At 42.2% G+C, this 18,130-nt stretch overlaps 1 protein-coding gene across 1 annotated transcript in view; it reads left to right on the top strand.

The window, feature by feature from the left end:
* Nucleotides 1-7,709: 7,709 nt before the first annotated feature.
* Nucleotides 7,710-18,130, top strand: part of LOC124605970 (solute carrier family 22 member 13-like) — a 47,297-nt gene continuing 36,876 nt past the window's right edge. Inside the window, exon 1 of the mRNA XM_047137934.1 lies at nucleotides 7,710-7,921. Within this exon, the coding sequence (XP_046993890.1) occupies nucleotides 7,710-7,921 (212 nt within the window). The remainder of the gene's footprint in view (nucleotides 7,922-18,130) is intronic.

Raw genomic sequence — 18,130 nt, 5'->3', positions numbered from 1 at the left:
GAAACAAAGCAGAAATTAAATTGAACCACATGATTAATATTCTTAACCAAAAATGTTCGTAGACATAGCAACTAACAAATATAATGATTTGATTATTATGGTTGCAACACGAGAAGTCTATTGTCAGAGGGGAATTTAGCACGAAGGATGGAACGTGCTTCGAGCAGCACAAGCCCAAGCTGCAGACATGAGACATTAGTTAGGTGGTGAGCAGGGCAATATTGGCAGTTGAAACTGCATCGTCGATGCCAACTAACATGCTTACAAATTTCTACAACGGTTCCTGGACCGGAATGATGCCACTGCTTATAGTTCGCAACAGGCTGACGAAGGTGAGCTGTTTATCGCCGCAGTAACTCTAATTATGTATATGATGAAGCTTGTATCAGCGCAAGAAAATTTGATCGAATTTACATACAAACGTTTTGCAACAGGAATTATCTCACTAGGTAAAGAGCCACCTACTTTGGTGGAAACTTCCCAGAAAAATCAACGTTCAGTAAACAGAGGTCTGGACAATGTGCACTATGTGGTACAGGGCTCCTCTATAAGAACCAAGAAACTAAGTGGGGGTTACTTTCTTATAATGGTCTCCAGATCTTTCTACGTGGTGTAAGTTTACCTCAATAAAAAAAATTAAGTATTCTTTCTAATAACTCGTTATCTCGAAAATCTGTACATTTATTTTTGTCCAATTTGGAAATAAATAGTTGTTTTTTGATGTTCTTGTTTCTTAGCTGACGAAAACCGTTTTTAGTATAATTTTCCGGTGTTTTAGTATTGTATTGTTTAAAATTCAAGAGATTGGTACTGTGAACGGACATAGATATTTGTGGACAGATTAGTGGCGTGTATGTCGCTGCTCAGATGTTTACAGATACTGCAAACAATGAGCGAGATAACGTGTGCATTTCGAGATCACTTTTGCAAGACCCCTCATTATAAAGAAGTTTTGCTTGATCTTCTGAATACCGCTTTTATTTTAGGCAGTATCACACAAAGACCAAGTCCTGGATAATAAAAAACACTAGGGAAATTGAGTGCTGTCATTGCTCAACCAACTGAGAAGTCCCCAGCGACTTTTACATACAAATATCCAACTGAACGTCAAGGAAAGCGATCAACAACGCAAGCCCACACTTTAAAAAAATGGATAGTTAAAGGATTTAAATCGATGTTTGTGAATAAATTGATGATGTGTAGCAGTGTGTGAAAACCTGTCTGCTTTGTTGACACAGTTTCGAAATGCCGTGATTTAATCACATGAATGTACTGTACTCTGCAGTTTTACGTGGAAAATACACATTATGTGCAATAGCTGGGAAGGAACTGGTCTCTTGTTATGATATGCATGCGCATCGTACCAGAAATCCGGTTGGGACCATACGTCTTTTGAAGGGTACGTGAACGGAAATTCTTAGTTGAACATGTGGCAGACACGATTAATAGCTCAGCTAGAAGGCAAAAAAGTCATGTTTCATGCGTGGTTACAGCAGGAATGAGTCGCCGCAGTTAACGCTTATAGAACTGTACATCTGCTCTCGACCGGGTTTCGTCAAATTAATTACGTTGAGCAGTGGCCAGCAATCCCACGGGGCTGGGATACGAACGTTAGCCTGCAAATTCCAGCCGTGCTCATGGTCTAGTGTCCAGACTGGCTTTGGCAGCGAGGCAGCTCGTAGTCGCTTTTTACGTTTAGGCTGTGAAGCATTCGAGGAAATGGTAGCGTTTACACGATTAGTACTCGTGTATGTTACTTGTTGAACGGATAACAATGGCTTCCACCTTTCGAAAACCATGAAGCAGTTCGTGTTCTCTAATGAGTTTCGAAACAGTGGTTTTCGAAATAGTCCATAAGAATGTAAAAATGTGACTTAAGTTCCCCGAACCCTCACCCCATACCCCGCTCTCACCCGATTACGGTTTTCTAGCATATTGTTCATTACACTCGCCATTACCGCAATTCAAATGTTAGCAACTACACAAATTGCAGTAACTTTTCTTCCGCAAGTAGGGCAGAAAGCAAACTTCTAGGCGACCATGTAACAGTTATTAATATCACTGCACGTGTGTCAGTCCACAAATGAAGGTAAGTGGCCGTTATTTAAGACCCTAAAATCACATATTTCTCACGAGCGTGAACTGCGGCATTTTCGATGGCGCATGTAGAATCACAAAGCCCTTGTTCCATATACGTTGAAAGTTGCCACAGTCGACGATAGCGCTCCATTAGATATACAGTGTGTTCAGGATAATATATAAGCTCCTAGGATTCGTATATGGTTCAAACGACCGAAAAGTTTTCGAATACGAGATAATACGCAAACGAGTTTGTAGTTAACTGCGAGCTAATGATAAGAACGTTTTTCTCTAGGTATTGCAGAAACTGTTTTTCTCTCCATTTGGAGATGATCACTCGTCACGGAACTTAACAGGTAATGGGAAAAGAAGCTTTTTTCAGAAGCAAATGGCAGAAGTGCGACCACGTAGAGGAGGTCTGCCAACATATAAAAAACAACAAAGTTTTTTGTAGTTAATCTAGGAAAGTTACTTTATGCCTTCCCATTTACATTTTCGAAATTGGCTCACATACTGATTAGTTGCATGAGCATCGTAAAATGTATAATGTTAGAAAGAATACATAATGTATACTGTTAGAAAGAATACATTCTTTTTAGACGTGTCTTACTACCACATGATCCCGAAGTAAAAAAAAATATACCAAGTTTCCAGAACGAATTTTATTCTACAGAGTAGTGTGCACTGATATGAAGCTTCCTGGCAGATTAGAAGTGTTTGCCGGATAGAGACTCGAACTCGGGACCTTTTCCTTTTCGCAGGCAACTGCTCTACCATCTAAGCTACCCATCTGCAGAAAAGCTTCTGTGAAGAATGGAAGGTAGGAGAGGAGGTACTGCCGAAATTAAAGCTGTGAGGACGGCTCGTGATTCGTGATTGGCTACCTCAGATAGTAGATCACTTTCTCGCGAAAGGCAAAGGTCCCTAGCTCGAGTCTTGGTCCGGCACATAGTTTTAATCTGCCAGGAAATTTAATGTAGCAATTGTATGTAAAGCAACGTATTCACAGAATTCTTTCACTTTCCTTATCCAAAAGCAGTGGTTGAGTATGAACAACGCTCTCTGGTGTATATGCCGACGAAAACATATTAAAATGTCACATTCCCACCCAAGTTACTTAAAACTACAGCGCCAAACTGCTTAAAATCTATTATACGTAACTGTAAACTCGAATACGACATATAAATTTATCGTAATAACTGTATTCATAACTATGACGACATACATAAATAATACTTATTTGTAAAGTGTTACCTATTATCAGTTAATAAAATAATTAAATTACATGATATAAAGTGTAACAAACACAGTCAGTCGTCGTGGTATACATGCAGCCTGAATCCCACACTTTGAGTTGAGGCTTTCTGCATTCTGACGACTACGAAGCTCATTTATATTTACAAGTCGAACCAAAGTAACGCTACGTCTTCTTCAGCATATAACCTTTCTTGTATAAGCAGTATACCATAGGTAACTAGGACGATATGTGACAGTCACGAATACATATAAGCGGTAGCATATTACGTGTATTAAACGACATTCGTTCATATCAACGAATTGGAAAATGTACTGACTTATGTTGATGTAATTTCGTCTATATGAAATAATTTACACCTTAAGTATTTGTTGAAATAATAAGCACAAAAGAAATTTTGTTCCTTAATAAAGATTTCGCAATTTGTTTTATTCGTTTACAAAGGTTTCGCAGTTTATTTTCACCGAGAGGTTCCCTGCTTGCACGCTACTGAACTCACTACACCTATTTCGGAGATTTGTTCCCCAATTTCGCATCCCTACCGTCACTTGTAGTTTTTATTATTGTATTTATCGTAAGAGTTCTATATATTACCTATTACGCTGATTATGGGCACCTACAGTTTCGTTGATGTCTCAAGGAACTAAGGTTGCGTAAAGTTTTGCTTTATTACTTTATCTTACTTTTGACCCCACCCTAAGACCAGTGTCAAAATATCTCCTTATACTATTGCTGTACAGGCACTATGAAGCATATGAAAGACCTTCCGAGCCCTTTTTGCGTTAGTGGATTCATTATTGTATTATGTAATATTTGTGTATTTTCTAGGACCATATACATCTTACTTTTTCCGCTCGCAAATGATGCGAAAATTGTAATAGGGAACTTCCTGTATTTAAATTTTTTAACTTACTGTTTTTAAATCCCGATATTCTTAACTAACTACTTATTTGTGGTTTATTTTTCTGTACAGCCATCTGAAGTAGGGCGCTAGGAGTCTGAAACCGGTAAAACAATATCATTTCTTTTGTACACGTGGTTGCAAAGTTTTTCAACAAGTAGAAATATAGTTGCAGATGGTAAATACTAAACCTTAAGCATTGTATCCACAGCGTTTTGATAGTATAGAGATCTTAGAGGCACACAACACTTTTGAGTTTAATTGAAAGGAAAGTACCAGAAAGAACATTTTCAGTGTATCATGATGTAGTTTATGCCAGTTGACGCCACATGCTCAATAGCACCATATAAGCTGTGATTATGTGGCATTATGTGAGCTGCTGTGAAGATGTTGAACAAACAGCGTGTAAATGATAATTAAGTATGTAATGCACTTCAAATGTCCTCTCCCTTTGAATACAAGATACCCGAGGATTGAAACAGGCTGTAATAAATAAATATTTCTTGGCAGCCCCTCTCGGTGAAGCTATAGATTTTTTCTCTTTTACTGAAGCGCGTTTGAACAAAGATTTCTCAATACTTGAGTGAACTGTGGGACTAAAGGCACAGGATGAAGAGGGAACTCACTTTTATCCCAATATTATCCGGTTATTTGTTATGTCGAAGGAAAATTTCATTTCAAATTAGGAAATGAATTTAGGAAAAATCGTTGCTGATAAATCGATTAAAGCAACCTCACTTCCCTCTGACTCTAGGTGGGGTCAGTAGAGCATCTTCTCAACTCCTTTCTTCTGATGTTCTGAATGTTAATCATGAGATTCTGTATATAATTCTTACTCAAATACAATAAACCAGGTCAAAACAGTTACTATCTATAAGCGTGACATTTGCTTCCAGGGAAACTGCGAGATTTCAGTGAACAGCGGTCTTACTAGCGTTTGAAGAAGTACTCGATTCCATTGGCTCGAGAGGAAAATTTCAGGCGAAGCTCAACATCGTCTTCAATTTCGTCGGCCAGTGTATCAACTTAATAAGTGTATATGTTTTCTATCTCGCAATGCAGACTCCTGATCACTGGTGCCATGTTCCTGGGAGAGAAAATAGCAACATTTCGCTGACGGAGTGGAAGAATTTCACAATCCCTAGGTAAGACTTACATAAAAATAAACGTTTAGCAACTGATAAATGTATATCTTTTTTATGTAATTCGTACTACGTGTCTCAAGACACTTATCCGTTTGACCAAAGGGTAGTGCATTACGTGGAGTGTTGTTATGCGATCTTCACACAACAGTGGGCCCAATTGTTGGATCCACCATACAATACTGAGGTGCAGTATTTCAGTAGCATTGCTTGAATAATGGTCTGTGAGAATCATGTAGTTAATAACCACAGATTGGCAGTACTGTCTGTACGAAGATTTTGTTGTTTCCGAACGAACCTCTTGATAGACGGTACAGTTGTTAACCTGCTAGACACACATCCGGCAGACGCGGAATAGAGATCTTGTACAGACATTCAGATTCAAGTTTTCCATTGCTTCTCCGAAAAAGTGCAGAAAAATGCAGGATGACCCTTTCAACAAACACTCAGTGCTTTCCACGGTAATCTGAGTAAGTATCTTTGAGATGAGATGTTCAACCTTTAGACCTATTATATGTAGAAATGCGGAAGGTGAAATTTTGAATCGTATAGATACTGTTAAAATCCCTGTTCGATTAATTTCTTTCGTTAGCTTAACTCATGATTGTATATCAGCTCAAAATGCAATACACGCATACTGAAATGCGTCTGCTTTTCACCTCGAGACTTTCCATCGATACGTTAACATGGTGCTACCTCTTCTTATCCGCAAGTTCACAAACGTTGACACGTTGGTATCGATGATGCGCTCTCTTGAGAAATTCTCTGGCCTGTCGAATGGCGCGATACGTTTTATTCGAGGCTCATTGACTTGCAGCAGCCAATGCAAAGCTATCTACAAGGATTCGTTATGAACTTAGGGTGCTATCGCCGAGCAAGTCCTCTGTCTTGCCTTTGTTCCCCTCATTTATAAGGTCGGCAGATGATTTCGCATCATGTTGAGGCACGCCTGTTGGTGATGTCAATACATGCTATTAATTTAGGGATAACAATATCTCACGGAGTCATGTAGGATAAAATAAATTTTCAATGTTGTGTATATGGATCGTAGAACTTCAACTTTTACTTGGCGTTCGCATTTAATATGGAATTTGGTTGTCAGTTCAATGGTATGAGTAGTGCATAAATGCGGACTAGAATATCAATAGATTCTATAGCCATCCATGACCACACAGTACACTAAGGACCAGTCTCACAGCTACAAATCAGCTGGGTTTTTTGACATCCATATGTAATGTATCCTACAAAGCAACCTATTTCTTTTGTACTTGCTTTGAATCTTTATATTTATTAATGAGTTTAATGTAGTTCTCCTTATTCCATAAATGGAGGGATTTTCCTAATTATCGTTTTACTAACACATACTGTGCTTTTAAGACAGTTTTCTGAAACTTTTTTCCTATTTCCTGAAACCATGCGTTCATGTGAGCACACTGTTTGTAAAAGGCCATAGTAAATTCTCATACTCTGTTTAATGGTACCGCACATTTCCCAACGTCACAGGTATTATGATATATTACGGTAGTTTTCACTGTTTATAGGTAAGTCATTACAAGTCAGATGGAAACTGCAGCAGAACAGACAAAAAAACGCAATGTATCAGCTTTCAACAAATTTTTCGTTGTGTGAAAAACGATTTTAGCTCAATTCATTTGCGATGTTCAAACGCAGCCGTAGAAATTTAACAGACGTGTTCCGGCGTAAGTTTCTTCAAGGGGTAGCTCTGAACGAGTGGAAAGTGGCCTTCGTGAATTGTTGAACTGTCTAACACTTTGACTTGTTCTGTGACTACGGCTGTGTCAGTCACCGACAAATGTTGCTCTAACCAGCTGAAAAATAATACTCATGAATTTAGAGTTTTCTTTATGTATGGTTGTAGTGAAAGTAAACAGAGCTTAAGTCAGTGTATGTGAAGTAACTGTGGCATGTATAATGCAATATTAAACATGTTTTATGGAATTCTGTGTACATTATTTCTGTAACTCTCTGAACAGCATCACAATCACAATATGTCTGAGTAGGCCTTAATTCGTTATGGGTAGTTTTATGTACTTATGTTTACCTGCTCAAGGGACGCAGTATCTTACGTAGATATTATCACTTCGTCCATAGTTATAAATTAATAATGCTTTATTTCAAAGAAATACTGATCCAGAAAAATTATGCCTTCGCCATCATTGGTTAGAATTTCTTTTTACCTATTTTTGCTACCATTATGCAAAAAAGTAACCGACCTTTACTTGTAATATTGTTATTTAAAAGTCTTGTACGACATTTGATACAAACGCTTCGCGTCTGACTCAGGGAAGAAGATTCTTTCAGCAAGTGCCAGATGTACAACCAGAGTGATGACTTTCACTCGAGCAGTAAAAACCCCGTCCAGTGTCAGCACGGCTGGGACTATGACGATACGTGGTTCTCGCTGACGGTCCCTTCGCAGATGAGCTGGGTTTGTGACAACAGGCACGTAACAAATGACGTCTTGTTCTACGCACAGAATATCGGAGTGGCTCTGGGACTGCTCTTTGGGTATATAGGCGACAGGTAAGTATTCGCCCATTGTGCTTAGCGTAATACTGCAACCATATTCTTCCTTTTATTCTTAGTGACTTACCAAGCCCAAATATATCAGAAGAGATCGCGCACTAGATAATGAGATATTAGTGAGTTTATGCTTCTGTATATGCGCCTAGGCTATTTTAGATGGATAAGTCTAATTTTAGCTACTACATAGAAGTTTAGTGTATTAAAAAATTTAATTCGGACATTCCGCAGATACCGGTGCATGAACAACCAAAGTCCTGCAAGTTATATGCACATTTTATAAGCCGAGAGAAAAGTTACACATCTGGAAGTTAAACTTCGTGGTACAAGAGAGAAAATGCCACGAGCGTTTTCGTTTCTGATACGATGTTGAGACCACAATGTTGCTCAACCGTTTTCGAAAATTGTGCCTCATATTAATTCTGCTGTCGCTAAACGTCTCAATAACTGCGCTGGATTATCTGTTGTTCATGACAGGATTTATTGCAGGCTCCGACAGTTAGATTTGTTTCCAAGGAATTATTTCACGTTCGTTTTCTGATTCCTTTGAAAAATTTGCCATTTTCTTGGGATTTCTTGGATAGTGCTTCTCGGTCGCATTCTGACTGGGAATACCGTGCTCTAACTCCCAGACATTCAGCTAAGTTTGAACGTTTCCGTGCCTCGAAGTACAATATTACATACCGATGTTTCGTGATCAGTCTCACGGACATGTTGGACGACGCAGCTTCATCCCTGTCAGGCAAAGGCTAAATTTTCCAAAGGAACTCAAGATACCTCTCGGTCTTATAATTTTATGTGAAACAGGACATTTTTAAGCTACCTCCTGAACTGCCATAAGGGATGAGAACCGCGTTATGCATTGACAAGAAGATTACATTCAAAATGTGGAGCTTTCCTATCCGATCCAACGTATCGCAAACCCAGTGTTGACTCCACTGAAAGGAGACTAACATCCTACTGAAGAAAAGTTGCTTTTCACCAGAGTCTATGGAGTTCCATAATTGTTTCTGTCCTATCCCACCTAGATTGAGGGTCCTTCCGAAGATCCACAGGGAAGGTGTTCATCTTCGGTTTATTGCCAATGAGTTTGGGGCTCTGACATGTATCAAAACGCGATGCTACTAGGTTGAGCCCACTACTAGTTCGATGTGGCGTCACATCACGAGTCATGCGGAATTTTTATGTCGATTACAGGGATTATCTTTGAATGGGTCTGATATTGGAAATCTGATGTGCTCTCACACTCTGCTCGCTTCCCTCTGCCTGATTCTTGACGTTTAAATCAGGGTAGGTTTGTTCTTCAGCTAACGAAGCTATTTCGATACGTGTCGTCCTCACACTTTATTCGATTAACAGTTCTATGAAGCAAAATCCAACCTATCTACGGAAGATTTTGAGAAACTTGCCGTAGAGTCATTTGTATTCAAACATGTGTGCTTCTTCGTATACGCACACACATTTTTCGCTTGACCTCATGGAAATGAGAATTGAAGCAGCTCCCAATAATATCTTGATCAATCCACTCGAATATTTGTTTCACGATGGAGGTAGACAAATAATGGCTGCCTTCTCTTATTTGATGTATTAGTGATGATAAAAGCTGATGGTACATTGGGACATGTCGTCTACAGCAACCAAATTTACGTTCATTTGTACTTTCATGCTGCCATGTTTCACTATTCCACTCGGCGCGGAGAGGTACTTCCTACATAGCTCCGTAGGAAACGCGTCATCACAGACACTGAAAGATTGTGATGACTTGAATGCACAGTGTCTGTTGATTGGAAAGAACAGACAGCACGTAAATCCAGCAGCTTTGAAAAACTATACAGGGTGAAAAGTCATTTTTTTCTATGAGAAATGTTTAAACCGGTAGAGGAAGATTTCTCTGGTGGCAAATTAATTAAACCAACAACCACTTTCCCATATTCTTATTACCAAGAGACAACACATTAACACAACCCAATTTCAATTGCAGTAGAGTTTCAAAAATGCCTCCATTGACACGTAGACAAAGGTTACACAGTCAGATCATGTTCTGTCTGACACTGGCACACCCCAGTAATATCCTGAATTGTTCCTGATGCTGCTACTATCCGAGCAACCATATCCTGTTCTGATGCAACAGGAGCTGCGTAAACAAGGTTGTGTATCTCTCTCCACACAAAAAAGTCCAGAGTGTACATATCTGGGGATCGAGCAGGCCATGGTACAGGACAACCTCTGCGAATCCACGTTTCTGGGAACCGTCGGTCCAGGAATCGACGCACACGGTGACTGAAATGTGGCGGCACCCTGTCATCTTGGAACCACATGCGTTGTCTTGTAGGGAGCGGGACGTCTTCCAGCAATTTTGGCAATGCTGTGGCGAGAAAACTGTAACAGTGCCAGCCATTTAATGGCCTCGGTAGCAGATACGGCCCAATTAAACAGTCCCAACAACACCGCCCCACACATTAACGAAGAAACGCACTTGATGAGGGCTAGTAACTGTGGCATGTGGGTTATCCTCACTCCAAACATGTGAATTGTGCATGTTGAAGACTCCATCACGCCCGAACGTTGCTTCATCGGTAAACAACACAGAGGATTGAAATGCAGGATGCATTTCACATCGTTCCAAGTAAAACTGCGAAAACTGTGCTCTGGGTGGATAAATAACTGATTCCAGGTTGGGGACACACTGTAAGCGAAATGGGCGTAACAATTGCTCTCGAAGGACTAAAAAATGGTTCAAATGGCTCTGAGCACTATGCGACTTAACTTCTGAGCTCATCATTCGCCTAGAACTTAGAACTAAAATAAACCTAACTAACCTAAGGACATCACACATATCCATGCCCGAGGCAGGATTCGAACCTGCGACCGTAGCGGTCGCTCGGCTCCAGACTGTATCGCCCAGAACCGCACGGCCACTCCGGCCGGCACTCGAACAACTGAAGAGCATAATACGGCCTTCACTGGTTTAAATAATCCTCATAGAAAAAAATGACGTAAGGGAAATGTATTTGTTTTTATGTCCCCTACAACCTCACAGAGTTTGTCGGTTTAAATACTTTTCACCCTGTATGTAAATTGAAGGGAGATCACTGCTATCAACTGCAGCTGGACATTAAGCGGAGTCAGCGGCGACATACGAAAATGTGTACTTCACCAGCATTCGAGCCCGGAATCTCAAGCTTACTAGGGAGGTGCGGCAACCACTGCGCCATCTGGGACACAGTGTTTTCGCAACTGCACAGACTATTTCGGTACGCTTTACGGCGAATCCACAGTCCCATCAACAGCAGTGATCCCCCTTCAGTCTACATATGCTGTTTCATAGCTGCTGGATTTACGTCGAGTTTGTTCTTTAGAAGAAACGACACTGGCATTCAAATAATAAACCTGACTGGGCCCCATGGAATCGACGAACAAACGTTCTGTTAGTTTCTCAGCCTGGAAAGACTACAGCAGCACCCTGCGCTCATCAGGATTGTGTTTCGCCACCTTACAAGTCTGAGACTGACTAACCATCTTCCATTGATTACGGTACAGTAGGTGGAACTTGTAAGAGGCTTGGGTGCTAGTTTCGTCTACCTGGACACCCTCTGCAGAGTCTACATTGCCAACAATGTAAATTTTCTCGCTGCACATAGTCAGACTTTGATGGTTTGGCACCGCCGTGCTAATTCAAACATTTTGGGCTTGGCAGTCAGATCTGCCTTTCTGAGGTGCACCAGCACCTCCCACAAGTGTTGGAGATGTTTGGGTAACAACTTGCTATATCATACAATGTAGGCTTTCACGGCCGGTGTTGTCTTCAGTTGAAACTTCTGGGCTGGGAGGCCGTGGTCGATGTATAAGATTTCCACCTGAAGTTTCGTCTCCATCTGCGGGAGACATATTCTCAGGTCATCCTGCTACTGCCACTGAGGCTGCAGGTACTCTCGTGTTTATAGAGCGCATAGAGGGCACCACTATTCGTCACGTGATGCCGACGGTATGCCTATCTTTGCAAGGCGTCATCATTCTCGATTAAGAGTAATCGATTGTCATTCTGCTGGCACAACATCGATATCCGTATTTTGTCCAACTTTAAAACTTTCTCTTTTCTATTAAAATTGTTATGGTGTTTGTGAATTTCTATTGCTTCCCTATACATGCCCTCATGATAATGGGATGTTCGTGCCAGAAAGCTTGTCTCATTAAATTCAATTTTGTGATTCCCATCTCGAAAACATGCTCAGCTACGGCCGATCTTTCGATGTGTCCTAAGCGACAGTTTCTTTTATGTTCGGCTAAGCTCGTGTTCTACACTTCTTTTCGTTGCTCCAATATATACTTGTCCACAACTGCATGGAATTTAATACACCCCAGCTGTTGCTAGGGGATGTCGGGCTTCTTTTGCAGTTCTTAATTATTCCTTAATCTTCTTGATGGGTCTGAAGATTGTTTCGATACCATAGTTGGCGACAACTTTCCCGACACGGTCCGTGACCTTATTAATGAACGGTAGGAAAACTTTTCCAGTAGGTGAGCGTTGTTGCTCTGGACTTCTGGCTTATTTTCTGTTTTGATGGAGGGCTCGATCAATTTCCTTGCTGGTATATCCATTTTTCATGAAGGCTGACAGTAGGTGATTCAGTTCATCTCGTAAGTTAGCCGGCTCGCAGATTTTGTTGTCTCTGTCCACCAAGTTTTTCATGACATCTCTTTTTTGCCTAGGATGATGGTTAGATTCCTTGTGGAGGTATCGATCCGTGTGAGTGTTCTTTCTATATACCTTGTGGCCCAGCGTCCCATCCACCCGTTTAATGACAGACACATCCTGTGATTTGAGTTGACCTTTGCTCTCTTTCAGATGGTTCAAATGGCTCTGAGCACTATGGGACTCAACATCTGAGGTCATCAGTCCCCTAGAACTTAGAACTACTTAAACCTAACTAACCCAAGTACATCACACACATCCATGCCCGAGGCAGGATTCGAACCTGTGACAGTAGAGTTCGCGCGGTTCCAGACTGAAGCGCCTAGAACCGCTCGGTCACACAGGCCGGCGTTGCTCTCTTTCTCCATCGTAAACTGTATCATCCGGTTAATGCTGTTCAGATGCACCAAGAAGACATCCAACTCTTCTACACCATGAGGCCACACTACAAATGTGTCATCAACATAGCGGTACTATTTAGCAGACTTTTTACTGGCAGTCTGCAGCGCTCGCTGTTCGAAGATCTCCATAAAGAAATTGGCAACAGCTGGGCTGAGAGGGCTTCCTATCGCCACCCCGTCGATCTGATCTTAAAACTCGTTGTTGTACTGGAAATAAGTTGTCGTCAGGCAGTGTTTAAATAAAGTAACTGTATCAGTCGTAAAGATATCTGCTATATATGAAATAGCTTCGTTTACAGGCACCACGGTAAACAATGACACTACACCGAAGTTCACAAGAATATCACTTTGGCTGACGTAAATCTCCCTCAGTTTTTCAATAAAATGCACCGAGTTTTTAATGTAACTGTCCTTTCTGCCGATGTGTGGTTGCAGCAAGCAGGCGAGATATTGGAGACCCTATGGCACTCACAACCGGTCTCAACGGGACCTGTGGTTTATGTACCTTTGGGTGTCCATAAAGTCTGGGTGGATAAGCTTCCGTTTTGCAGAGTTGTTTCTTATCATTCGAATAGAAAGAAGATTGTTTCACCAGATGATTGGTATTTCTCAATATTTAGGTTGTAGGATCCTTCTGAAGCTTTTTGTGCATAGGTCACTAATCTTCTTGTGATAATCTTCGGTGTTCACCAAAATCGTAGCACATCCTTTATCAGCTGCAAGTACAATAACGCTCTTATCCGCATTGATCTCCCACAGTGCTATCCTCTCCGCTTGAGGCAAATTGCTGGTAGGTAGTTTTGCTTGGCGTAATATTCTGGCTGCTTCATTCCTCATTTCATCAGCGGAATGCGGTGATAACAAACGGATTCCTGCCTCCAAATTTGCTATATTGTCCTCCGAAGGAACCTTTAGTGGCGTGACTGCAAAGTTGCCTCCTTTCGATAGAACTGAATGTTCCTCTTTTGTTAATTCTCTCCCAGAGACATATTAATCACAGTTCGAGAGTTGCCAGCGATTGATGTTTCACCTCTGCCTTTCTGTAGGCCATCGAATTTCCTCTTCTGCCTTTCAGCTGCCATTTCTGCACTGAGCTCCATGGTTCTGAACGTTACAGTCCGCCTTATTCCAGCCATAACACTGCATTATATTACTGATATATAAATGGAGATATAACAGCTTACTGCTAGTTTGCGCTAGTTCTCGCCGCGTCTGGTGAATTCTTTCCCGCAGCATCGCTAGTTTCATTCGGTTGTAAATACGGTGCTTTTAATCAGCAATGTAGGCTTTCACGGCCGGTGTTTACTTCAGTTGAAACTTCCGGGCTGAGAGGCCGTGGACGATGTATAAAATTTCCACCTGACGTTGCGTCTCCATCTGCGGGAGACATCTTCTGAGGTCGCGCTCTATGCGCTCTATAAATGCGAGAGTACCTGGAGCCACAGTGGCAGTAGCCGGACGTTGGAAAAATGTATAAGGTGATTGCCTAACATGTAATTGAGCCGAGAGTTGGATTACGATACTGTATCCTGTTAGTGAACCATACCTTATTAGTTAGTATCTTAAGAAGACTATATGCAAATAATTTAAGACGGTTGGAAACAAATGTCTTACTTCAAATTCACCAGAGCAAACATCATCTATCCTGCGCCCTCCCCCCCCCCCATCCCACCGCCCTGGCAAACAGGCATGCTTGTGTAATACACACATCAAGAAAGTTTTGCATCACCACGTTTCCGAGAATTCAGGAACCTGTAAATAAAATTGGAATAGAGATCAACATAAACGTCATTTTATTGCTCATGAAAACCACACACCGCATGTTGTACCACCATATAGCGAGACCTTCAGAGGTGGTGATCCAGATTGCTGTACACAGCGGTACCCTGTAGAACGTCCTCTTGAATTAATGCATGCCTGTATTCGTCGTGGCATACTATCCACAAGATCATCAAGGCACTGATGGTCCAGATTGTCCTACTGCTCAACGGCGATTCGGCGTAGATCACTCATAGTGGTTGGTGGGTCACGTCGTCCATAAACAGCACTTTTCAACCTATCCCAGGCTTTCCACTCTAGTCGAGCGATGTCATTATCCTGAAGGAAGTCATTCACAAAATGCGGACGATGGGGGCGCAAATTGCAGTCCGTGGAGATGAATGCCTCACCAATAAACTGCCGATATAGTTGCACTGTCGGTTGCAGGATGGCATTCACGTGCCGTACAACCGTTATCGTGCCTTGACTGTCAGCGGCGTACGCCGGCCCCATACAATGCCAACCCAAAACGTCAGGGAACCTCCTCCTTGCTGCACTCGTTGGACAGTGAATCTAAGGCGTTTAGCCTGACCGAGTTGCCTCCAAACACGTCTTCGACGATGTTGTGGAATAAGCTGCACTAGTCGGTGAAGGGAAGGTGATGCCAGTCCTGAACGGTCCATTCAGCATGTTGTTGGGACCATGTGTACCGCGGTGCATGGTGTCGTGGATGCAAAGATTGACCTCGCCATGGCCGTCTGGAGTGAAGTTGCGCATATTGCAGCCTATTCCGCTCAGTTCGAGTCGTTACACGACGTCGTGTTGCTCCACGAAAAGCATCAGTCGACATGATGGCGTTAGTGTCAGTATTCCTCCGAGCCATAATTCGTAGGTAGTGGTCATATACTGCAGTAATAGTCCTTAGGCGGCCTGAGCGAGGCATTCCTGACTCTCTGTATCTCCTCCATGTCTCAACAACATCGCTTTGGTCCACTCAGAGACACTTTCCTTACTGAGAGCCTTTCCTGGCATAAGGTAACAATGCGGATGGGATCGAACCGTGGTATAGGCCGTCTAGGCATGGTTGAAATACAGTTAACATGAGCCATGTACCTCCTTCTTGGTTGAACGCCGTCTCCTGATCGGCTGTCGGAACACCTCCGTCTAATAGGCGCTGCTCATGCATATTTGTTTAGATCTTTTGGCGGGTTTAGTGACATCTCTGAACAGTCAAAGGGAGTGTGTCTGTGATACAATATCTACCGTCAAAGACCGTCTTCAGGAGATCTGGAAACCGGGGTGATGCAACACTTTTTTTGATGTGTGTATAAACCTGAGTGACGGCCGAAACCTAAAATAAAATATCCCTCCTAAACAATCTAAAATTAAAGCTGACTTTTGAATGAAATCACACCGAAGCAAATGTTCAATACTCCGACCCTTCACCACAGACATAAAAAATGGCCACGAAAAATCATTAATCCTAGAAGACGCTCTCAACAATGCCACCAACGGAAGCATGTGGCCTTTCAAAGTTCTACAGCTCCTAAACAGAGGTTTAATATCAGAAAATTTACATTTATGTCCATGCCACGAATCTCACTCATGACTTAAAAAGTAGATGCTGTTACCCGAGTCCAAACTGGTGCACAAAGGCTCATGAATAACGTTTATAGAAACGCAAGGGGGTGACTCACCTGTTGCTACCCTCGGTCCATTAGAATCACTTGGCAATTTGGACGACCGACGTCCAGCCCGTCTCCTCTGGCGTCAGCTGTCCGAATATTTCGTTCGGTGCACTGTTAGGCGAAATGACCCGGCACACCACAACGATAACAACTTCCCTTAACGCAGATGAAGTTTCTAACCAAACTTCTACCCTCGTCTTATCGAACCGACGGCTGTACCTCGCCGTCTCCCATTTGATCAGCCTGTTCAACCCCTTCCTCATTGCTTACCAAGTGACGTAACACGCCATAATTATGGCGTTTATCTGAAAAAAAAGTGCGGGAATGGTCCACCGGTTTTGCCATAAGGAAGTTGGTCATAACTACCTCCGATTCCGGCAAGTTCACATCGAATGCAAATTGTCCCCTTACATACGTCGCTGACATAATCAGTCAATGACTCTTGTAGGTGTTTCACGCAAAACATATATTGATTCATTATTTGACCTTGGACTCCACCTGACACCCGCTCTCTCCGAATGCTGGCGTGCAACTCCCAGAGCCAGTACCGCTCCTACAGGGTGATGCTCACCGTCTCAGCAAAGTATCCATAGCACAGCGGATATCAAAGTGGTAAAATGACTGCCTGAGGGACTTCAAATACTGTAGCCTACCTTCGCACGTCCACAGTAAACTAAAAAAATCTTGCTAGTAGCAGCAAAGTGTCAATAGCGAGAGAATCTACTCCCTTAAAACCCCTCAAGAGGTGATCAGGTAGCTTAGGAAAGTGGTATAACAGATTATCTTAATTGCTACACCTTGCACGTGCATAACTACTGATGTTTTTTAATGGCAGAGAACTTCCCTCTCCACTAACTTCGCGCTTCTTATGCGACTCTAAAACACTTAACCTAAACTGACACAGCGTTATCTGGGACCACAACTGACACTCGAATTCTCTTTTGAAACATTGACTATCAAATCCAAATCCCCAAAACGAGTAAACTAAAGAGCAATCTGAGTCTGAAACCGGTAGACCTCTTTGAAAGTGTATTCGAGAAACCCAACATTTTTCTACAAGCCGGATACAGAATCAATGCTGTGTTCAATAGGAGCACTCACATGAGCTATTAAGGCCACTGCCACCTGTATTGGACTCTACGCTGCTACCCGCAGCCGTGCTGACAGCTAAAGGTACGTTGTTCAAGACGTGACGCACACTAGCGACTGCGACGGGTCGCTACGTGACGTCAGAAGTTGCCTGTTGGCGCATGCACAGTTCGAGTTTGGGATGCGACGCGCGACTGTTGCGGCAGCTGCCGCAGCACTGCACCAGTGAGCAGTGTTGCGACGGAAACCGGACGACACAAAGACGTACGGCTGCCAGAAAGATGTCGAGCCAGTCAAGGAAAACTGAAGTGAGCCACTCACAGGGTGTGAAGCTCTGTGAGTTGGTCTCGCAACATCCTTGCCTTTACGATTTGAAGAACCCTAAACATAGGGACACTTTGTTCAGAGACGGAATTTGGGAAGAAATTGATGCACAGTTGAAACTGGCAGGTGAGTGAAATATATATTATTTTCCCATTAATGCAAAATTTTCAGTCCTATTATGAAAATCAGTATAATCCATGCAGATGTAGAATTAGAATGACGAAAATGAACTTGCAGGTCAATTTTCGCATTACTC

The sequence above is a fragment of the Schistocerca americana genome, chromosome 3 (assembly GCF_021461395.2).
Source record: "Schistocerca americana isolate TAMUIC-IGC-003095 chromosome 3, iqSchAmer2.1, whole genome shotgun sequence".
Lineage (NCBI taxonomy): Eukaryota > Metazoa > Arthropoda > Insecta > Orthoptera > Acrididae > Schistocerca > Schistocerca americana.
Note: the sequence above shows the minus strand (reverse complement) of the source record. Positions and strands in the feature narration are given on the sequence as shown.